Genomic DNA, 25,369 nt, shown 5'->3' with positions numbered 1-25,369 from the left:
CAATCCTGAACAAATTGAAAAGGATGAAAAGAGAATTCTTATAGAGGCAGCAAGAACTTTCTAAATTGAACAACAACAAACTTCCCTTGATAATGTTGTACCAACTGTCATGCAACCTTCAAGGCAAACATCTCCAAATTCACCTTTTATTGATACGTCTAAAAAGATTGTTTCCTCAATATCCAAGATTGTTAAATAAAGTTGTGACAAAAAAAAAAAAAAAACAAAAGTAGTTATGCCATTCAGTTGCTATATAAGTTGTGTAATTCGCATGTAGATGCTTCATACAAACATATAAGAGCATTATAACGTTATCCTTCAAGGATTATTTGGTTGGATTCATAAGCATGGATACTGGTTCATAAATGACTTCCTTCACGGTATCAAGAATGTCATTTCGAGTGAACCCATCATCTTTTTCATAAAAAAAGTTATCCACACATAACATCTTCCAAAATACATCCTTGCATGCTTTGGGGACACCATTTTCCTTTGTTTCCAGAACTAATTGCATCAGTTTTTTCTCCAGATTATCAATCATCATCTTAATCTCTTCTACAATATCTTCTTCCTTAATCCCACTCTTTCCATAATTCTTGTGCAATGTAACAGCATTGAGTTTGCCATCCTTCAATTCTCTCTGCATAATCACAACCCATTAGTATAGTAGTAGCATTGTGATATCTTTACAAGCTGACCTCGTGATAACATCTACCTTGAAGGTTCTAATGTCATTGATTAGGCGGCCATGAGTGCTCATTAGCTCGTATAAGTTGTGATATTCCGAGCTTTGAACAACATCATCTGAAAGTTTTGGCCCAATAAAGTAAAGAGAAGAGAGTACAAATGTGCCCAACGTGAATGATTCGTAGCCATTTTCTATATATTCATTCGTTGTTGGCACCACACCATATCTCGCCCATTTAGTTTCTTTTAAGAAACTATACAGCAACTTCAACCACTGTAAAAAAAACATTATTGATAATTGAACATCGATACACCACAATCTGAAAAATAAGTAAGGTAGAAAAGGTTAGATCTGATGCTTCCAAGGATTTTAGCCTACACATTGTATAACATGACTTGTTACATCCCGTTCTTGCCATTTATAAGCTGCGTCTCCTATCCAAGACACTACATCTTTTATTGCCAAGAACATAATCTTAACCTCTTCTGAACAACAATCAGTGTTGACATTTACATTCCATCTGCAGTTGATAATAACAATCCTTTAGAACTTCTAAAAAGACTATCTGTTGTAAAATAATAATTAATCATGGATAATATTAATATATACTTTTCAACACACTGAATCAAGTTCTCCAGTTCATCCACAGAACCTTCAACATCAACAAAGTCATCCAAGATGATGACAAGAAAGCTAGCTTTGGCCCATGTAATTCGGGCATCAGATAGTTCAGGAGAAGAATGAACTGAAGCCCCAGAGAAGTAACAGTAGCCCATTTTCTGCCTAGAATTGATCTTGTCCAATTTATTCTCTACCACCCATCTGGCAACACAAAGAGTGGCATCGTGATTCTTAGTTTTGTGAATCAAAATATATTTCTATCAAGAACAACAAAACACATTGGCAATTGCAAGGTTAGAGCCAACCTTTCAAGATCTTTAAATTCTGCACGATTAATAGACTGGCGTGAATTAAAATCTTCCACTGCCAGCCTTATGTAATCCTGGTTGCCAAAGTTTGATGAACTGAAATGTATTCATAACTATATATTCAGTACTAAAATCTTAAATTTGGCAAGTGAACCTTCTATAAGTCCTGCAACCTGAAACTTACCAATATGTAGTTTTCAAAGTTCTTGTGTCATCCACATTGTAATTTTGTATATTTCTTCTAGTTGACACACGTTCTAAACTGGCATTAAAAGGGAACTTAAAAGCATGCTCCACCTAAGTTAGTTAATAATCAGTTAAGTCCAGTTACATTGATAAAATCTGACATGAAAAAATGAACTACATATAATATACTTTGGTAATCACCCAATGGCCATGTTGACTAGAGGAGCTAACAGTATGATCTTGACTTCTCTAAATAAGTAAGGCATCTGACTGAATACTTTAACAGAAATCTTGTTACAGAATCTTGTTACACCAATCACACGACACCTCACAGCAGAGTCAGTCTGCTGTGTCAAACATTTTATATATTCTAACTCGATCGTTCCTGATGAAAGATTGGTCGAAAATGCAAGAAAAACGTCCATTAATGACAAATTTTAGACAAAACGTATTTATGTTGCCTACAAACTTGATTTAGAACAATGAATGATGGAAAAAGAAACGAAACTAACATAAACTTCAGTAAACTAAAATTTCTATTGGGATTACAGACTTATGACCTTTACAATCCTATATACACACACCGATACACACATGTGCGCCACCTATTAGGGTTGCAACATTTGGAGGTGTAGTTTCACGACATACATACATGCGACACATTAATTAGTAGTTACCAAGTTTAGTTTTGATACATTAACACCATACACTTTATCTCTATATTTAATGAAATCACTAATCTCTACACATCCTAAAGTACAAGGGTTGATTATGTATTAGTATAAAGTAGTTTAGAAGTTAGTTATGTAGTTCGGGGACCAAGATGTCAAATCAGAAGACTGTAACCGCACCCCTAAAGGAAAAGACATGTCTCTTTGGACACACCCTTTGGATCGATGGCTGCAAAGGAAGAAGGAAGGGACACGACTTTTGATTCTATAGACACGCCTCTTCAAGATTCAGTTACAACCACATAGTCAAGAGACGCACCCGTTCGTGAAAGGACACGTCTTTACACTCGCACCCTTTGAGCACTATAAATAGGGATAGATTCATTCATCACACTCATGTATTCGAATTAAGTTATATGAAAGTTCAGTTTTATCATTTACGTCCTAGAGATCAAAGATCATTCTGGGCAACAATTGCTATCAGAGCATCAGGCTCTAGGCGCATCGAATGCGGCAGGGTTTTCGTGATCAGGTTTTATTATTCTTTTCAATTCGCATGTTTAGTTTTTATTATTCGGTTCAAGGGTATCGAACCAGGGGTTAGGAATCTAGGGTTTTGATTCCGGGGTTTAGTGCAAATTAGATTGTTTGGTTATTACGCGTTTCGGAAAATCGCGAGGTTAAGGATTAGAGGTTTAGTGAAACCAAAGTTTATTAAAAGTGAAGATTGTTCAGTCGGAAGATATGTCAGGAGTAACCGGACCAAATCCACAAATTGTAATTCAAAAGGTAGGAATTTCTCTTTCCCAATTTCAATGTCCAATATTGAAACCGACAAACTATATGGGCAATTCGCATCAAAATGATTTTGGAAGCGAATGGACTTTGGGAAACGATTGAACCGGCAGAGAATACACAGTCGGATGTTAAGAAAGATAAGTCGGCAATTGTTTATCTGTTCCAAGCAATACCGGAAGATGTCGTATTGCAAGTTGCAAATTGCAAGACTGCAAAAGAAATTTGGGAAAATTTGAAAACAAGACACGTTGGCGTTGATCGGGTATAAAAGGCACATTGGCATACCCTAATGTCAGAATTCGAGTTAATGCAAATGAACGAAGATGACATGTGGACTCTTTCTCCGCAAAGATAAACAGTATTGTTACATGGGCAAGTGAATTAGGGACAACACTGAGTCAACCGACTCTGGTATGCAAACTTCTAAATGTCGTGCCAGACAAGTTCACTGAGATTGTCGCCTCCATGGAACAATACTTCGATCTAGAAACAATAACGCTAGAAGAAGCAGTCGAAAGGTAAAAGACTTATGAAGAAAGACTAAAGTTAAAGAAGGAAGCCCAGGAGATAGCCAAGATAGATTGATGTTTACACATCATGACAACAACTCAGGCAGAGGAAGACAGTTCGGAAACCGCGGGCGTCGCAGGTTCAACCAACCGCGTGGAAATTGGTGAGACAATAAAGACAAGCAAGGCACTAAGAATGAAGGATCTTCTTACAGACCTAGAGGTGGAAATTCTAGGAATTGGAGGAAGTTTGGAAGAAATCAAACAGACACAAGTAAGATCTAGTGCTTCAAGTGTCAAAATTTTGGACACTTTAAGAAAGACTGCCCCGAGAAAGATGTTGTGCAACAACACTCAAATCTCGTCGAGGAAGACGAAGCACCCATATTGCTAATTGCAATACAAGAAGAAAATGTTGTTCAAGAAAGGGTTTTGTTAAACGAATAACGCATAAAATCAGAAAGGTACGCCATGAAAGATGAAAGTCTATAGTATTTAGACAACGGGGCAAGCAACCACATGAATGGAGTGCGAAGTCGCTTTAGAGAATTAGATGAAAAGGTGACGAGGCAAGTATGCTTCGGTGACGGGTCGTACGTAGAAATTAAAGGCATAGGTTCAATACTACTACAATGTTTGAACCAAGAACAAAAGATTGTTTCTCGAGTATACTACATTCCAAGTTTGAAAAGCAACATATGAGCCTCGGAAAACTCACAGAAATTGGTTGCAAAGTAGTTATGGACGGAGACTTACTAACACTCCACGACACAAATAGAAAGTTACTAATGCGAGCCAGGAGAATGAAGAACAAGCTGTATAAAGTAAAATTGAAGATTGGAAGGCCAATCTGTCTGTTCTCAATCACAGAAGATTTAGCATGGTTATGGCACGCAAGGTTAGGCCATTTATATTTCGATGCTATTGAGGAAATGACTCGAAAGAACTTGGTACATGGAGTTCCTCAAATAAGTCATGCCAGTCATGTGAAATTCATATCTTTAAGACCTTTGGATTTAGTCTATGGAGATTTTGTGGTCCCATATCCCCACCAACACATGCTGGGAGGAAGTACATATTTCTACTTGTAGACGATTGTACTCGCTACATGTGGGCATATCTACTAACTTCCAAGGATCAAGCATTTGAAACTTTCAAGCAGTTCAAGGAAAAGGTGGATATAGAAACTCAAACCTAGTTAAAGATGCTAAGGACATAAAGAGGAGGAGAATTCACATCGACTGAATTCAACAAGTATTGCAAAGATAACGGCATAGCAAGATAGCTTACAACGCCGTATTCCCCACAACAAAATGGAGCAGTGGAAAGAAGGAACATGACGATGTTGTCAACTACTCGGAGTATGTTAAAGGCAATGAACATGCCACATAATTTTTGGGGTGAAGCAATAAGACATACAATATATGTATTAAACTGGATTCCAACGAAAGCTTTGGTGAACAAGACCCCGTATGAAGCTTTGAAATAAAGAAAGCCGAATCTGGAACACCTAAAGGCTTTTGACTGCACAACATACGCTAAGGTGCTACCACTTCAACAAAAGAAGTTAGATGATAGAAGTACACCTATGATATATCTTGGAATAGAAGAAGGATCTAAGGCATTTAGATTATATGATCCGTCAAAGAACAAGATATGCATCAGTAGAGATGTAAAGTTTATGGAAGGTCAACCATGGAACTGGAATAATCATATGGAAACGGTAGATTCAAGGAATCCCCAATGGATAAACTTTGTCTGACAACCCACCAGAATTAGAAGAAAATGCACCAAGTAGTCCTGATAGTAGCGGGTCACATTGATACATTATGCGAGGCAAACTTTCAGTTCAAACACACCCGTGACAAACTTCTGATCGCTGTCTCCAAGTGGTTTTTCCTCACCCAAACATGGCCAACGAATATGCGAGGCAACTCCTTTACGATTCTCATGTACCATTGAAATTTACCATCAAAATCAAATCTTCAAGAGCCTAATCCTCTCATACCAATTGTTACCCAAAAACTTGATTATAGAACAATGAATGAAGGAACAAGAATTGAAAATAACATAAACTTGACTAATCCTAATTGGGTCTAGTACGTGATTATAGACTTATAATCTTTATAATCCTATATATACGTATCGATACACACATGCACCTTCCCCTCTTGGGGTTGCGACGTCCGGAGGTCATTTTACGACATACATACGTGCGAGGCGTATTCTTGGTGGGTTATGAAGTTTGGTTTTGACACATTAACACCCTATTAAACATAATTTAAACTATCTCGATTAGCATCTTCAGTTTCGTCCAAAAAATTATTCTACTAACGTTGTCCAACAAAAGGGAATTTGGTGTCACTGTTTTTTGTTGGAAAAAGGGTACGATTTCCGGCGCATTATTGAGGTTTTCTTCTTGTTTTTTTTGTCGGTGATTTGTCACTAAATTAAGGTTTTCTACAACTTTCATGTTTTGTTGAAAAGGTGTGAGAACTTCCGACGATTCTTTCCCTTAAAAATTTCCACAGGTAATTTCCCCATTCCCCACCATCAACCGACAATTGTATTGAATAAAATTTAAACAAAGTGATTACGAGTTCCAAATTCAAAAGGAGACAAGACCTGTTTGTAGAGATGTTTAGAGAGCATGTTTGGCATGGCGGATATTTCCCTTTTAAGGAAATCAGCCGACAACAAATTTAGTTCTCCAAAAGGCAATTCATCTTGGTATATAATCTGAGATGCCAGATAAGCTTCAAAAGCTGCATGTGTGTCTTCAAAAGGCTCTTCATGTGAACTCATGTAAGACCCCTCTTTAATGATTTTAGCCAACGGCTCTACACCAGAAACCATGTGATGAAAATAGAAAAATATAGGAGAAATGACATACCTTTATATCTGTGAACGTGAAATATACCTGATGAAATTTGATACCCATATTCCCTTAATAGCCGAAAGGCTAGAGCACAAGTCCCAGCATTCATGAATATTTTCTCATCCTTCTGCATCCAATAACTAGTTTTGTGGCTAATGTTATATTTCCAACCAATGAAATTCGAATATCTCCATTTAATTTAACTACAATGAATATTGATTACTACCTATATGCTTGGTCTAGAACAGCTCGGATTTCGACCATGAAATGTTGCGAGATTCCCAATCTTTCAAGTTGGTCAACCATGTAAAGTCGGGCATATAGATCAAGAGGGTAAATTGTTGGAACTGAAATCCACCAAACATGAGTAATTTTATGAACGATATTGATAGATATTAAACGATATGGAGCTAAAGCCGTTATGACTGCAATGCATAGATATAAAATGATGGTGTGTACCTGCATTACCAAACTTTTGCAAAAGTGAAGTTAGATATTGATGACAGCCTGAATTTGGATGATAAATAACTGAAGCAGCTGATGCTGAAGGTGAGTTGAGAATAGAACCATTCTTCATCTGGTATTTCATCACCATCTTCCGGTCATAAAAATTACCCAGTCCTTCTGAAATATATGCCAAGTATGCTTCCCTCTCTTTTGAATGGCATCTACGTACATATGAAGATACATATATGAGGGCCTTTTGTACTAATATGACAAATGCTTGAGTACAACATTATTGAAAACATAATCTCTTCACATCCTATATAAGTATTAGAGTTTATTATGTAATTAGTTAATAGTTAGATAGATAGTTTAGATTTATTAGTAAGTGGCGGTTACAAAGTTGAAGGACCAAAGTTGACAAGATGGAAGTTTGAAACTTCCCTCAATAACCGAATAGGTGTGTCTCTACACACACATTTCCGAACCGGTATCAAGGCAACAAGGAAAGGACGCAACTGTTGATCATGCAGACAACATTCAACACACCTTTTCAAGTTCCAATCTCAACCACAAGATCAAGAGACATGACTTTTCACGAAGAGACACGTCTATTCACTTGTACCCGTAGGAAACTATAAATAGAATAGATTGATTCATTTGTAACTTACACTCTCTTATTCATTCACTTGTACATACATTCAAGATTTGTATTTATTCAATAAAGGTTAGTTTACGTTTATTCGTTCATTGTGAATATTCATTGTTCGTTAAGAAGATTCTGGGCAACAGTGGTATCAGAGCCTAGGGCTCAAATTCGTTTCGGGAAGACAGTCATCAGGCGGGTGGTTGAATTCCCTAACAATTCTGATCACGCAGGAGGCGTTGATTGGGTTGTTCTTGTTAAGTTTTAACACCAATCGCATCAAGCGGGTACGATTGTTGTTCGTTCGTTAATCGGTCATCAGGAGGGTGTTCGATTTTGATCCGATCATCACTGAGGGTGTTTGGATTCTGAGATTTTTTTGTTAATTCAAATCACGGCAAGAGGCTACGGTTCGAATTAAAGAAGACGGAAGCAAATCTGAGAAGTTTGTATTCCGGTTTGAAAAAGCAATCGCAAATCTGAGAAGTTTGGGTTGTTTAAGACACAAAATCTGAGAAGTTTTGTGATATCAAAGCATTAAGAGGGTGTTCGGTTGAGAAATTTAGTCGCAAATCAAGCGGGTTTGGGGCTGATTGTTTTTGGGTTCGTATTTAGAGAGTCGCGAATCAAGCAGAAAGAAGAAAAAAAAACGCAGCCAAGAGGGTTGTTAAGAAAAGTCAGAAACCGTGCGGAGAATCACGATAAGAGAAGTCGGTTGGTTCTCAAATTCCAGGTTCTACGTTCTATTTTTCTGGAATTTTTATAAGGTTTAGAAATTGGTTTGATTCCACGTTAGAAAGTTAGTGTGAATTTTTTGGAATCATAGACTTCGGTTTTAGGAGAAAACCAAAGTTTAGAAAGTGAAAATTGTTGGAAAGGAAATTATGGCGGATTCAGGAGGAGCCTCTCCGTCAAACGCGGTAGTGATTAAAGATGGTAGTTCGTTCTCCCAGTTTCAGTGTCCTATCTTAAAGTCTACAAATTATACGGTATGGGCAATCCGTATAAAAACCATTTTGAGGGCAAACGGTTTATGGGAAATGATAGAACCAAAAGAAAATACGCAAGCGGATGAAAAGAAGGATATGATGGCGACCGCTTATTTATTTCAAGCACTACCGGAAGATATGATAATACAAGTTGCAAGTTGCAAGAGTGCAAAAGAAATTTGGGATGCATTAAAGACTAGACACGTCGGTGCAGATCGAGTGCAAAAGGCACGTCTTCAAACGCTCAAAACAGAGTTTGAGATGTTAAAGATGAAGGAGGAAGACACTATCGATTCGTTCACTGCAAGGCTAAATAGCATTGTCACAAGGGCAAGTGGCCTTGGATCAACTTTTGATCAACCAACTTTAGTACGGAAACTTCTGAGTTCTGTACCAAAAAGGTTCGTTCAAATTGTTGCAACCATTGAACAATTCGCTGATTTAGAAACAACGACGCTAGACGAGACAATTGGAAGGTTGAAAGCCTATGAAGAAAGGACCGGTTTGGTGGATGAAAACCCGGTATATAACCAAGAGAAACTTATGTATACGCGACGCGACAAGAACTATGGTCGTGGAAGACGTTTTGGGAAGAATGGACAAGGAAGGTTCAACTCATCGCAAGACAAATGGCGTGATGGAAAGTTCAAACAAGAAGATGATGATGAAGACTCATCACATGATGCTTACAAGAGTAGAAGCAACCAAAAGAAGTTTGGGAAGGATTTAAGCAAGATAAAATGCTACAATTGCCAAAAGTTTGGTCATTATGCCTCAGATTGTCCTGAATCAAATCAAATAGAAGAAGAAACAAATCTGGTGCAGGAAGACGATGAACCAACTCTCCTAATGGCAATCAAAGAAGACTGCAGCGATCTACTACAACATGCTCATGATAAAAATGGAAAAGTGCAGGATGGCAAGCAAGACATGGAGAAAGATCAAGGTGCAACTTATGGATGTTCGAGATTAGGGGGGTGAATGAAAACATAATCTCTTCACATCCTATATAAGTATTAGGGTTTATTATGTAATTAGTTAATAGTTAGATAGATAGTTTAGATTTATTAGTAAGTGGCGGTTACAAAGTTGAAGGACCAAAGTTGACAAGATGGAAGTTTGAAACTTCCCTCAATAACCGAATAGGTGTGTCTCTACACACACATTTCCGAACCGGTATCAAGGCAACAAGGAAAGGACGCAACTGTTGATCATGCAGACAACATTCAACACACCTTTTCAAGTTCCTCAACCACAAGATCAAGAGACATGACTTTTCACGAAGAGACACGTCTATTCACTTGTACCCGTAGGAAATTATAAATAGAATAGATTGATTCATTTGTAACTTACACTCTCTTATTCATTCACTTGTACATACATTCAAGATTTGTATTTATTCAATAAAGGTTAGTTTACGTTTATTCGTTCATTGTGAATATTCATTGTTCGTTAAGAAGATTCTGGGCAACAATTATATGTTGGCCCAGATTCGATAAACACAAACACACAAAAACATATATGATGCAAACACTTGGCCTTGATTCTTTCATTGTTATAAACAACTCGACAACTACAATTGAATATATAACCCTTTCTTTATACAAGAAATAACCTAATTCTAAATCAACTTAAACTCCATTAATTTAATTAGATAATTGCTAATGTGGGCTAGCCCACTTGGTAGAGGCAAATATCTCTTGGGTGAGAGGTTTTAGGTTCAAACATGAGCAAAGATGGATTTTAATATAATTGGTGTTAAAAAGGAGTAAAAAGTACCACTAGCCGTTAAAAAAAATTAATCAGATAACTCTAACCCATAAATCTAAACATTTACAGTAAACAAATTCTTAACTCCATAAAACTAGGAACATTCAATATTAGATATATAGAGGCCGAGACCAACTTATATTGCAAAGCGTACGCGAGCATTTTAACCGTACATCTAACCTACCCTAGGCCATTAATGGAGCGCGGTGGCACAATAGTAATTAACTTGACATAGTTACACACGTTATTGCATAATTTCGCACGTTATAATCCATAATTTAGCACGTTATTGCATTATTACGCATGGGTTGGGTTAAACCCTAATTATGCACGTTATAATGCATAATTACCCACGTTATAAAAAAATAAAAACCGCATGCCACAAAACATGAAAATTACGCATGTTAAACTCAAAATTATGCATGGGTTATTTCAAAAGCCTAATTACACATGTTGTATACATAGTCACACACGTCATAAAAAAATAAGGAATAACGGGCGTCTCAATCTCCTGCTCACGTATCTTCACACGCTAAAGTACTATTGTATTCTACACTTTCTCCAGATATATATATCTACTACTATATTATAATGGATATAAGAGAGAGAGAGAGTATAGTGATGTTGAAAATTAAGAGTTGTTTAACTTTTAGTGGAAAGGCAATCCCTCATCTCAAACAAAAACCCTGAACACCGCCTCATTCATCATTCTCTTTCCCTTTTCCCTGGAGTAACTCTAGCCGTCACTGCCTCCTCAATCTCGGCGATAACCATAGAATCTACCTCCCTCAAAACAACCACACACCTGGTGGAACCTTTGAAAATAAAAACCGCATGCCACAAAACATGAAAATTACGCATGTTAAACTCAAAATTATGCATGGGTTGTTTCAAAAGCCTAATTACACATGTTATATACATAGTCACACACGTCATAAAAAAATAAGGAATAACGGGCGTCTCAATCTCCTGCTCACGTATCTTCACACGCTAAAGTACTATTGTATTCTACACTTTCTCCAGATACATATATCTACTACTGTATTATAATGGATACAAGAGAGAGAGAGAGAGTATAGTGATGTTGAAAATTAAGAGTTGTTTAACTTTTAGTGGAAAGGCAATCCCTCATCTCAAACAAAAACCCTGAACACCGCCTCATTCATCATTCTCTTTCCCTTTTCCCTGGAGTAACTCTAGCCGTCACTGCCTCCTCAATCTCGGCGATAACCATAGAATCTACCTCCCTCAAAACAACCACACACCTGGTGGAACCTTTGAAGATCGACGATGACGGAGTTTCGGGGACCAAGATCCCACGGAAATCTTTCTGGTTTGATGAATCAGGTAAAACCCTGTACCTACATTTGATTTACTCAGTAAATCAATATGTCTTAAGATAGATTCGTAACTTATGTTATTTTTTTTTGCCAAGCTAAAGTTTAGGTCACACTCCGGTGAGAACTCCGGCAAACTAAGTTCTGTGCATCAGAAGAGACATAAGTATAGGTTCCGCAACCTATGATTTGGTAGATGAAAATTGAAGATTCGGAGTTTAGCTTTTAGATACTACAGTAAAGCGAAAAGTGAAGAACGGTACGTAAATATGTAATATTGGGGTTTAAACTCTTCATTTTCTTGAGTTTGGTTGATGAGTTTATGAGAATGTTTGTTTACATTACCATTTACGAAGAACATAAAAATTGAAGTGAAGGCTGGTGTTGCTGGCCTTGGTGAGGCTAAGGAGGGCTTGAAGAAATTGTAGTAAGTAATCTCAGTCTATGTTTCAGGTTCTTGTTGCAACTGGATCTAATCTAAAACAATTAATATACTATAAATAAAATCATTGAAGCTCTGTGCTTTTGTATTTTGTAAGTATAGTTAAAGCTTATTGAAGTTCTGCATATAATTGTTTACTAAATTTTCAGAGATGTTCATGTTCTTTTTGATACATTATGTTACATTGTGTATATATAGTTAACGAAGGACGATTAATAGTAACTTTTTTTTTAAACTAACATATACATTTTTACTATTTTTTATTTAAATAGTTTATTATTATTATTATTGATATATATAGTTAACGAAGAACGATAAATAGTAACTTTATTTTTAAAATAATATATACCTTTTTTATTATTATTTATTTAATATGTTATAATAGTTCATTATTATTATTATTAAATTTACTTTTAATAAAATATTTTTATTTTTTATATTACACATATGAAAAGAAACTTTGGATGAATAGTAAAATAATAATATTTTAATTATTATTACTAATAAGCATCAATATTAAATATATATTATTTTTTATTAATAATTATATTAATAATAAGGATTAACATTAAATATATATATCAATATTAATATATTTTTTATTATTCTCTAATTATATTTGGTAATAGTATTTCTAACTAACTTCGCAATATTATTGTTTTTACTTTTGATAAAGTGACTCGGTATCGCTATCATACTGTACCGTACCCGAACAACATCAATACCGATACCTTTATTCATTTTAATGATATCCGTTTTGATAATTCTGTATTCATACAACTTTGTCTGCGAAGATAAATGAATATCAGTACCAGTTTCGTGACAACCTGATCCAATCGATATCCTTCGAACAACATCAAAACCGCTACCGGTGACGGTGTTCATTTTTTTTGTGTTTGACCGATGTAAAACATGTGTTGATTTCTATACCGAGTGCATATATCAAACCGGTACTGCAACAAATCAAATCAATACCCGTCGAATGACCGCGATAATGTAGCGCCACAATGCGCAGGCAAATAACCAAATATTATTATACATATTAGTAGAAAGTGTGGATGAACAATAGTTTAAGACTTTTTTCAATATGTTGAAGTTTCTATTATTTTATTGTTTTATAACTTTAATTGTTTTTGAACATATTTTTTTCTAATATAACTTTTATGATACGATTAAGTATCCGTTATCAAACAAGAAACCAAATAAATTAATGCATAACGATATTGATATTGTTCGGTTTGGTTCAATACAGCATGGTAGTGGCACAATGTCAGTTTATCAAAATCAAAAACAATATATAAATACAGCATGGTAGTGAAACAATATTGATATTGTTTCAATCGGTTTTGATACGATCTGGTACGGTACCAGCACAATATCCATTTTCAAATAAAAATAAAAAATATATTGCAATGTTAAAATAAAATAAAAATGGAATACAAACGAATCGGACCGATATCAATTGAACAACATCGGTACCGGTATCAATATTTTGTTTTATTCTTTTCAATTGATGTAATGTTTTCCTTTCGGATTATTATAGCAAGTGCTGATATTATAACGATCACCGGCTGAATATTTCCACCGCGAAGCGTGGGGAAATCACACTAGTATATATAGTTAATCAAGGACGATGAATAATAACTTTATTTTTAAAATAATATATAGTTTTCTCTTATTTTTTATTTAAGATATTATAATAGTTTATTATTATTATTATTATTATTATTATTATTATTATTATTATTATTATATCTACTTTTAACATATTTTTATTATTTTCATTTTTTAAAATCATATATTTCCTTTACCATTTTTTAATAATTCTTTTTTCTTTTTTTAGAACATATATTAATTTATCAAATAATTGGATACTTCTTTAATAATTTACGTTTATAACTTGTTTCTAAAAAGTTAAATACGTAGTTGTGTTTGATTTTTTGCTAAGGACGATGAATAGTAACTTTATTTTTAAAATAATATATAGCTTTTTATTATTTTTTATTTAATAATATTATAATAGTTTATTATTATTATATTTACTTTTAATAACACACACACACATATATATATATATATATATACATATATATATAGTTAATGAAGGACGATGAATAGTAACTTTATTTTTAAAATAATATATAGTTTTTTTATTATTTTTTATTTAATATATTATAATAGTTTATTATTATTATTATTATATTTACTTTTAGAAACATATTTTAATTTTTTTCTTTTTTAAAACCATATATTTCCTTTACCATTTTTTTAATAATTCTTTTTTCTTGTTTTGAACGTATATTAATTTATCAAATAATGTAATCTGATACGTCTTTAATAATTTACGTTTATAACTTGTTTCTAAAAACTCAAGTACGTAGTTGTATTTGATTTTTTGCTCGACATTCCCTTTAGAAGTTTTGTTAAAAACGAAGTTGTACTCAAAATAAAGTATTTATTTGATATCATAAAACGGTACAATGCTAAACTAAACCTAGATTCCTCACGCAGAGCTCTAAACCGAATGGTCTCTAGAAACACAAATGATTCAAAATCACAAAAAATATCCAATCGATGAACTCCTCAAAGGAGATTCACAACAATAATTGCTGAAATTCGATATTCGTTTCGCATTTTCAAAGATTCACAACTATTAGAACAAATCGAAAAATTGGACGCCAGATCTATGAAATTGGAACCGAATATGTTCCTGATTTTGAAGTATCAACCGTCGGAAGAGGTTTGCGGCAAGCCTGTTATTCGCATCTAAACCGAATGACCTGCAGAATCGCACCTGTTCATCGCCAGTAAACCTTCACCTCTTCCAATCGACTCGCCTCCTCAATCGCAGATCGATTCAATCTCAGCGAATGACGGTTTCAAATAATCGCAGATCGGTTCTCTTAATCTCATTGAACGACAACTTCAATTCCTTCGCCCTCATCTCCCTACTTCTTTGGCGAACAGTGGCTAATGGCGGAGTTAATCACAGGTACTGCTATCGGCGGCGAACGTCAGTCTCTTCACCGTTAGTCTATTAGTTTCCTTTCAACTGACATGATTTCTTACTTATGTAGAAGAGATGATTAAACACTTAAATTCAAAAAACAATTGTTGTTACAAATAACATATATGTTGATATTGATATGTAAGCAATATATATGTGGAATTTGTATTAGATAAGCACTATGTTCAATTGGAAATGAGAATATTTTAGGTTAGTGATTGAATCTTATGGTCAGTCTCTTGAAATATCTCGCTACTATGTAGTACAAGAACACGGTAACCTGGTCAACATTGTCTAGACTTTATATTCGTATTGGCAAGCATTTTTCTTGACAAAAACATGCTACCATTTGTAGGTCCCCTAAGTCGTGCGGATCGTAACAGAATCATCGATCTAACCTATAGTGCGGAATCCCCTAGATCAGATTTCACAAAAAAACGAGTAGAAACAGAATCAAGAACACGATACACTTTCAATCCGGTCTTCTATTGATTATCCAACACGAAGTTTACAATCAATTCAAGACCCACAAGAAATCTCTCAGCCACTCTCTGTAGATTTCTCTAACTCTCTCTCAATCCCTCTAAGTGTGTCAAATGGCTAAAACAAAACCCTAATGCCAAGCCTTGTTTATATAGGACAAGCTTTGCACATGGGCTTTGGTCTGGGCTAGGCCATTCTCCAAGCCCATAACACTAATTAACTTTCTAACCAATAATGCTAAGCCCAATACAAAATATCCAAAGACTAAATAAACAAACTATTAAGCTGATGTCACAAAACATGCACCAACAAACTCCCCCTTGACAATAGCTTCATGGTGTAATTTTGTCTTCAAACATCTTGCAGTCTTTTGGTCTTTGGATAGCGTCAGCTACACAGTTTCTGACATCAACACCATTTGCAGAAATAGTCTATCAGGCTTGTTATGGTTTCCATGCCTTGTGGGAATTACATTTCAAGGTACTTGCTTATTCTGTTTTGAGGTTCCTTTTCTTCACATTCATGGACTGATAACTCAGACCCTCCTTAAAGGTACTTGCTTATTTTGTTTTGTTTTGTATTGTATATTTTGTGTTTCAGCTTGGTGGTTAGTTTGGCTTATCCTCTGTAAGTTCTGTCCAGAATGCGTTTTATAAATTAATTAGAATAAGTCTATGCTTTAATCAGTGAATGGCGAACTTCTTTTTGTGCGCAACATATATGCTTCAATAGGGGCGATAGAGACGAAATCTCTGGCGGATGATCAGCAATGGCTTACCTATTGGATTATGTATTCTATGATTACTCTATTTGAAATAACGTTTGCTATGCTTATCGAATGGTAAAGTTATGTGATGGTTATCTGTATAGTTAGTATGGTCTGTTTTTAGTTAATGAGTAGAAAGTATGTTCTTAAATATGCTTGTAACACTTGTCAGGATACACAGGGAAACATACGATTAACATTTGCAAAGCTGATTGTAAACTGCTAGTTTGTGATACCGCACTTCAGTGGTGCTGCATATGTTTATGAGCATTATCTTAGACCGTTTTACATAGGGAAATAGAAGATTAACATTTGCTATGTTCTTAAAAAGAAAGATGTGTTTAGTAAGCCAGATGACATATTATTTGCTGCTGAGAAATACATTCAGGAACAAGAACCGGATGCGTTTCAAGAAATTATACATGGTGTATGCATCCATCCTTCCCCACTTTCGTGCTTTTATATTAATTTGTTATGAGATGTAATTGTAATTATCTATTTGTTTGTGCAGTCAGATAGGGAAGTGAGATACAGAGGCAACAACATATCCGAAAACCGAGGCTGAATAGGTAGATGGATTTTTTTACTCCTATCAACATTGGTTGTGGTAAGAGTATATCAGTATACATTTTATTAGGTAGATGGATTTTTTTTTTGTTAAAGAGTTATCTAGCATTGGTTATTTTAGGTAAACCCAAAAACTGAGGCTGAATAGGATCAGTGGATTTTAAACTTTCATGGCTATTGCATTTGACTAATCCTGATTTAGCATTGGTGGATTTTTGGGTGTATTTGGGTCTCTTTAATGTGGATGGTCTTGAAAAGTTACCATGTTATAATCTTAAGTGGTTTATTTTCTTCTAGATCGTTAGTTATGGTGAGGTTTATGTTTATCGTTCAGATTGGAATGGAATGATAAGATGGATCTAATCTTTTTATACTAGTTTTATTGTATACTAATAGTAGTGTGAGTTCTGTTTTGAATTTCAATGCTTGTAATGTTTTAGAACAAAGTGTTGCAAAAAGATTGTAGTTGAATTACTTCAATTGGATGGAAAGGAACTAAACTGTAGGATGCTAGTTTACTTAATCTAGTGATCAATATTTGCTGATAGGAAATTAACTTCATGAGGTTCATTCAATTGCACAAATCTATGATGCCTATACTACTGGTGGTGCGATTCCATGATTCCATGACGGGTAATGTGGCCTTAATTAAATCACTTCATTATACAAGGAGTTGAAATGTATAATTTATCTAATTTCTTGTTAACTCATTGCAGCTACCCTAAAGACTGTTGATAGTCCATCTATGAAGGATTGGAGAGGCGGAAGAGCCGCGTCCTTCAACATTATTCCTAGCAGCGATGGAGCTACCAAGGTAAATATTTTCAAATTACATGGCTTTATTATAATGATTTAGGAATGTTCTTTGTGTAAAAAACAAACTTTTATCATTCCTTCAAGGAAGATGAGACCGAATCATGTGGATATCATGTATCCAGTCGAATGCAGGCCCGTAAGTTATCTTTTGCACTTCTTTGATTATGCACCGGTCCCACCAGATTGCATTATTGGTCTATGCTTAATAAGAACCACGATAACTAGTTTCTTATGAACAACGAATAATGGAATTTATAGTAGGATGAGTCACTGAAGCGAAGGTGACAAGGTTTAAGAAGAGATCACTTTTTACACGCATGATTTACTTGTCAATACAATGGCAATGGCTGCAACTTTCATTTCAAAAGGTAAAGATAAAACTTATGCCATGCTTTGAAAAATCATGCTTTTTAATGATATCTCATGATTTGGGATTAAGGATACATGTGAGTTTAGTAGGTAACTAGTTATGAAAGGAATCATTATAGTTAATAGTAGTTAAGTGGTTAGACAAGTAGTCGAAGCTACAAGTGGTTATGAAAGGATACATGTGAGTTTAGTAGGTAACTTGACAGGTCAGTCACCATCCCACCCCAATAGCTTGCCATTTTGACCTGGTTGCAGGGAGGTTTGACCCTTGAATTTGATGAGGGTGAGGTTTTCCAAGTAGTTGAAGCTACAAGTGTTTTGACACTTAATTTTTTCTCCTTTTATTTATTCTTTCATAGTTTTTGAGTTAATCGAATATTTGCTTATGTATGGTTATCAGGTTACCATTGCCATTTATAATCTCATTTTAGGAAAGGTATATTGTGATCATCATGGGGATTGATGCATATTTTTGCAGTAATTGAGAGTTATCTTGCAAGCTCAGGTTTAAAGAACAATTTATCCTTGAAAGAAATCCCACCCTTATACAAACACACACTTTTAGTTTCGATGTTTGGATTTCGAAATTTTAATTTTAGTTATTTGATGTTTTGATTTGATTGTTTATTATGAGGAACATTGGATGTATATATTTTTACATTTTAATGGAATCGCAACAAGTTATAAATTGTTATGTTTTTATGAAATGCAATAGCCAATTTATAGAATGGAATACCAAAATGGTAGCAAAACGGTGGTAAAATGTGACAAAGCGGTAGCAAAAAGGTGGCAAAATAGCGGTAGCAAAACGGTGGCAAAACAAAATGTGGTAGCAAAACAGTGACAAAAAACGGTAGCAAAAAGGTGGCAAAATAGTGGTAGCGATGACAAAAAGAGGTAGCAAAACGGTGACAAATCAATGGTAGCAAAAAGGGTAGCAAAAAATAAAACGGTAGCAAATAGGTGGCAATAGGGCATTTGCTAGGTGTGCTTTTGCCGCCGAGTTTTTGGTGGCAAAACGGTGGCAAAATAGCAATTGCTACCATTTTGCGACCGAAAATGTGGTAGCAAATACCTTATTCTCTAGTAGTGAGTGGTAGGGTTGCAATTTGAACCATTTATACAAGGCTAGGTCCATTCATGTTATTTTCAATCTAAAACTGGTCAAATAGGTTAAAGTCTACAAAAATATAATTGTATTTCATACAAGCTCCCAAATTGCTAAATGAGGTAAAGATGATTTTGTAATCATATTTACTATATCAGTTATTTATATTTTTTTTTCTAGAAAAGACGAACAAAAGTTAACCTACTTGTTTTGACCTGTTTAGTCGACGTATCCACGGCTACAAGAAATATGTATCTGATGAAACTGTTTGAAACACATATCAGTTTATCAGCCATGAGATAGCATAGGAGGTGGAAGAGTTAGTTACCAGCCATTAACATCGTTATCAAGCCCTTAGTTGGAATCAAACCTTCTATCAATGGTCGCTGTGAAACCCCAAAATGCACCACCTTCAACATCCGCAACCAATATCACTGGCATCAACTTCAGCCACAACAAACATCATCTTCGTGACTACTAATCTCAATCATCATCATTATCCCTAACCACCATCGCTATCTCCAATACCCACAACTAGCACAACCGTCGTCCTCAAGATAGGGTGGCCGGCCGGAGGCCATGGCCGACACCCACTCCATCGTCATCTCTCTCTTCGATCTCAGTGTCTGCCGCTTACTTTCTCTATTTAGTATTTTTAGAAGAAATTAAGGAAAGTGGAAAACCTTAACTGGCAAAAACTTAAAATCCCAAAACTATAATATTTCTCCTATATTTGAAATTAATAAATATATAAACATAAACAGAGAGAATTAATTAACTAATTAAATAATAATAGTAATCAGGGGTGGGCCCACATAAAGCAGGTCGGGGTTCCCGGACTTGTATTGCCTCTTTTTTCTGTTTTTTTAAAACTAATTCAAGACCCGAAAATTTTAACGTTATGTTATGAAAATTTTGAACACGAAAAAAATGAACCCTATTGGAAAAAAAAATCTTGAGTCCGCCACTTATAGTAAGTGAAGCAAAAGAATAGACGTATACAGTTATATATACCATGAAAAATAAACACGTGTAAAACTTCATAAAAAACATACCTTCTCAGCTCCAATTCTCTTTCATGTAGCAACAGATTCAAATCTTTTTGTTTTAGAGGGAGCTTTATGTCCAAATCTTGTGCATACTGAAGCATATGGGGGAAAATAATGTCAAAACCAATTGGAGATGGTTGATTCTTGTTAGTAGCTGAGGCCAAATTTGACTCGATAAAAGCTAGACCTGCAACAGGAGTTTATTGTTTATGTAGAGAACATTAATAAATGACAAGCAAGAACTGATCAAAAAGCCTTACCCTTGTCAATTTGGTGTTCCCCAACATTCCATTTTTTTAATGCAACAATAGAAGCTAAAGTTGAGGAAAGAGTATCTTTATGTAATGGGGATGAGAGATTGGGATGAAGAAGACCCCATGAACCATCATTAAGCTGATTATCCATCACCCAGTTTAGGCACTCAGGGAAACAAGGAGACATGGGAGATTTTGGAGAAGGGACCATGGCTACCCATGCTGTGTCATATGGTGACACAGAAAGTTGAACGTTGCTGAACAGTTTACGGATTCGTTCTTTGGTCATATCTAGGGCCTGTATAAAATTCAAAGGGATTAATGTTGATTTGTTGTTTCAAGTGCATCAATAAACACAGAGAACCAGTCATACCATAGCAGTCTGATTGCGTTGTCCAGCGTTTGAAGAAGCTGCTTCTCAAGTAAAAATATGAATCAAGCAAGGAAATGAAGATGAAATTGAGAAAAAATGGAAAATTTACGACTTTGAACATTTCCAAGATTTTTCAAACTACTATTTTTCTCAAAACAACAACAAATGCTTTGTATAACATCCAAAACAGATATAAACATAAAACAGATACCCTGGAATCCCTACAGTCGTATCAGAACCACTTTTACAATTACTTATTCAGATATTGTTTAAATTGCTCTTTCGTTTTATTGTCAAAACTTTTGTTTGATAAAAAGATCAAGCCTTTACCGTTTTGGATGTTTTTGTGATTGTTCATAAACCAAGTCATAGAGACTTGTGGTTGTTTTTTGTTTGTTTGTAGTTTTTGGTTGGTTTCATTATTTATAATTTTTTTTTGGGTTTTTGGAACCCTTTATAATAGGTAGGTTTTATTTGATTTTAACAATTGTAATTTTATAAATTCTAAAATCATACAAGACAAGATATTGAAGACCGAGGATGGAAACGAACAATTCCATGAATATGGAGATCTTGGACTAAGTGAGAGCAAGGCCAGACTTGTCGTTGTTTGTCCCTTTTAGACCGGTTTAGTTGGTCATTCACTGGCTCGAACGAAACTGAGCAAACTACCACTAGTGGCTCAATCTATATTTGTTGTTTTGTGTGGTTGTGATAGATTGTTCAATGTAGATAATCTTTAACCGACAAAACTGTTTTTATAATCATAAAACGACTAGATAGATTAAAGGCATTTTAATTTGACATAGAAAGGTAAATAAGAAATGAGTTGTATTATTTTGGTTTTTAAATTAAAGTTGTTAATTTGATAAAACCATAACTTAATAATTTTTATTAATTTAGAATTAAGTTCGCGATTAATGACTAATATAGTTTTAAATAGGGTATCTGAAATTGAATTGTGTCAATATATAGTTGAAAGGAGTTTCAACTAATTGCTGATATAAAGTAAAATTGGATTTTTTACTAAGTTTGTACGTCTTGCTTCATGCTACAAGTCGTCCATTATATTTTAACCTTATTTGGTAATTAGGAAGTGTTTTGGTGATAACATTTGTCATCTCTGATATTTCAATAAAAGAGTATATTTGTAATTGACTAATTAATTTAATTATGGTAGAGATATATTTGTTTAATTATTTGAGATTTTTATGGAAACCATTATTCTAAACCCACGACTAATTCAGTTACCTTCATCACATTATGCATCCTTCATCTCCATTCTAGAATATTATTTTTATGTTATTTTTTTTACTTTTTACATGTGTTCATTTTGATGTCTAATGCAATTAATAGTTGTGGGAATGGTAAGTATATTGTGTTTAGGCGACATGCAGGTTTTTGTTAAAGTTAACGTTTTATGCATGTTCATATAGCGTATTTTAACAGTTTTTGTTTTCATTACTTTTTCTTCACAATGTTTTATCGGGTTTCATTTTGTGTTTACTGGGTATGAGGTATTGTGTTTATCTGAGTATGTGGATTTAGTGTTATCCTGAACATTTTTGTAAAAAAAACAAATAAATATCGGGTAGTTTTTTTTAAATGTTAAAAATTACATGTTACATAATATATATGTCCAAAAAAATATAACATACATATTTTGAACATTTAAAAAAAACTAGTCGGCGCTTTTTATATATATTTATAAAAGGCAAATTGGATTTAATATATCTCAGCTTTTTTAATTTGGCCGATAATAATCCCAACTCAATTATTTGTCGATAATAATCCGAACTGGTCCACTTTTGGCCGATAATAGTCTGCGTTAAATATAGTTTAACGGAGTTAAGTTTTTTTCCGAACTATAAACTGATGTTTTAGGGCTTTTGATTAGAACGATAATACGAGTAGATTGATGTAAAATTTACCTCGAAATACTGCCCCAAACGACGAAAATGGTACTTCAATTCGGGTGTTTAAACTTCTAATTAAAAAAAATCAAGCCGTTTGAAGGATCGTTTCGAGGTAAGTTTTACATAAATCGACTCGTATCCTCTTTCTGATCAAAATCCATAAAACATCAGTTTGTAATTCGGAAAAAAACTTAACTCCGTTAAACTATTTTTAACGGCAAACTATTATCGGTCAAAAGTGGACCAGTTCGGATTATTATCGGCCAATAACTAAGTTGGGATTATTATCGGCCAAATTGAGAAAGCTGAGATTATTTAAATCAAATTTGTCTTTATAAAAATATTTAAATATATGTATGTTACATTCCCTGTTTTTTTAGAAAAAATAATATATATATATATATATATATATATATATATATATATAATTTGTATGGATATATGAAATTATTTACATCTTTAACGGAATGAAATTGATAGAAATTTTCTATAGATATATTAAGGGTGTAAAAATTACATTAATAATTAAAGATGTTTTTTTAGGAGGTGGTATGATCAAATAAAAAGTTGATTTTTCATAAATAGATAAAAATGAATGTTGATATTTTATTTTTAAATCAATGACTAAGACGAAAGTATAGAAAAAAAGAGGGGTGTAAGATTACTTTTTAAATAGTCAGTTATGTTGACTATTTCAAAAGTTTTAAACGATTATAACTTTTTCTTGTAAGATATCTTTTATATTTTGTTTTGAAAAACTGCAGTATGAAATCAATCATTTTTTATATTTAATTTGAGTGATATATTACTGTATAACTAGAACAAAGGACTCGGAACGTTAAACTTTTTTATTTTGAATTAAGTGATTAATACCATTAAAACACAAAGACTTAAAAAGTAATTACTCATTTTGAAAAAAAAAAAACAAAAGGTGAAAGCTTTTTGTTTTAAGACAAAATGTCAAATGTCATCCGGAGGTTAGTTGCAAAAAAACCCTTTTATTTAAGTATAAGACAAAATGTCAAATGTCATCCGGAGGTTAGTTGCAAAAAAACCCTTTTATTTAAGTATATAAGAGCAGAGTGGGGATCCTACGGAAAGTGTGTTTTTCCTAAAAAGTGTAAAAAGTCATCAAACACAATAATTTCAGGCATAAAACACACCTAAAACTCACAAATAATAGAATGAATATTACTAAAACACCATATTCAAACTCTAATAGTCCATAAAAAACTTCAAACACACCATCGTAGAACTATGAATATAAAACACACAATGCTAAACAATATAAAACACAATAATATTTGTCATTCCAAAATCAGAGCCTTAACATCTAAAACACAACACAAAACCCACATACATGATGTTTTAGTAATCTTCATCATATTATTTGTGGGTTTTTGGTGTGTTTTATGGTTGATATTATGGTGTTTTATGACTTTTTACACTTTTTAGGAAATTTGGACTTTCTGACCAACTCATATCCTATAATAGCATTCACATTTGATATGATATGGGATATGGGTATGTGAGTGGAACCTTTAAATTATATAGAGTGGTTAAGAATGGTTGTGAGTGGAAGAGAGTGAAAATATTAGTGCTCATCACCAATTTTGGAGAAAACACTATACGACCTCTATAATTTTTTAATTCTTTTTAAAGTGGTTATAAGTGGAGGAGAGAGAAAATATAATAATAAAAGTATAAAACATATTATTTAATTAAAAAAGAAAAAAAATAGTGTTTTTAGTGTAATAACAAAAGTATAAAACTATTAGCTACATGATCTTAAATGGCATGTATAATAGTTTTTTTTTTTTAATTTTATATGTGAAATCTTATTTATTTTCAGAGCATAACATATTTTTTATATTTTTTTCTCTACGTGCGCTTTTCTTAAAAAAGCTCACGCTTTTTTTGCGCCTTGCGCCTAGGCTCCGGGCGAAGCCGATGCGCCTCGCCTGCACCTTGCGTCTTTGACAACATAGTTCGTCAGTAAATTTGGAGAAAACACTATACACCTACTATTATTTTTGAATATTTTTTAAATTGGTTATAAGTGGAGAAGAGAGAAAATGTAATAATAAAAGTATAAAAAAATTTATTTAATTGAAAAAAAAAGTTAATATTTTTAATGTAATTATAAAGATGGAGAAAAAGATTCAACTGTGAATGATCTAGATGAAATAATATCTATGGGGAAGGAGTCAAAATAGTAGAAAGGTCAATATTTATGCACAGCTACTTTGTACCTGGTTGAAGTCCTGACAGATTGTACTGCTGCATGCAACAACCAACAACCCATGATCCATGTGTTGTGTGCGACAACATGTTTAGGGCTTCTTGGTTCTCTCTTGACAGTTGACAGCAACCT

General features: G+C 33.9%; 1 protein-coding gene across 1 annotated transcript; it reads right to left on the bottom strand.

The window, feature by feature from the left end:
* Positions 1 to 130: 130 nt before the first annotated feature.
* Positions 131 to 25,369, bottom strand: LOC110928588 (ent-kaurene synthase TSP4, chloroplastic). Its single transcript, XM_022171609.2, has 14 exons — positions 25,248 to 25,369; positions 21,080 to 21,117; positions 20,713 to 21,004; positions 20,459 to 20,639; positions 7,119 to 7,327; positions 6,886 to 7,006; positions 6,702 to 6,799; positions 6,407 to 6,621; positions 1,802 to 1,914; positions 1,615 to 1,713; positions 1,298 to 1,510; positions 1,067 to 1,208; positions 716 to 961; positions 131 to 640 (listed from the first exon to the last, which is right to left on the bottom strand). The coding sequence occupies exons 1-14, from the start codon at positions 25,324 to 25,326 to the stop codon at positions 326 to 328; spliced, it is 2,361 nt and encodes a 786-aa protein (XP_022027301.1). The 5' UTR covers positions 25,327 to 25,369; the 3' UTR covers positions 131 to 325.

The sequence above is a fragment of the Helianthus annuus genome, chromosome 3 (genome assembly GCF_002127325.2).
Source record: "Helianthus annuus cultivar XRQ/B chromosome 3, HanXRQr2.0-SUNRISE, whole genome shotgun sequence".
Classification (NCBI taxonomy): domain Eukaryota; kingdom Viridiplantae; phylum Streptophyta; class Magnoliopsida; order Asterales; family Asteraceae; genus Helianthus; species Helianthus annuus.
The sequence above is the reverse complement of the archived record's forward strand: the minus strand, read 5'-3'. Positions and strand labels throughout refer to the sequence as shown.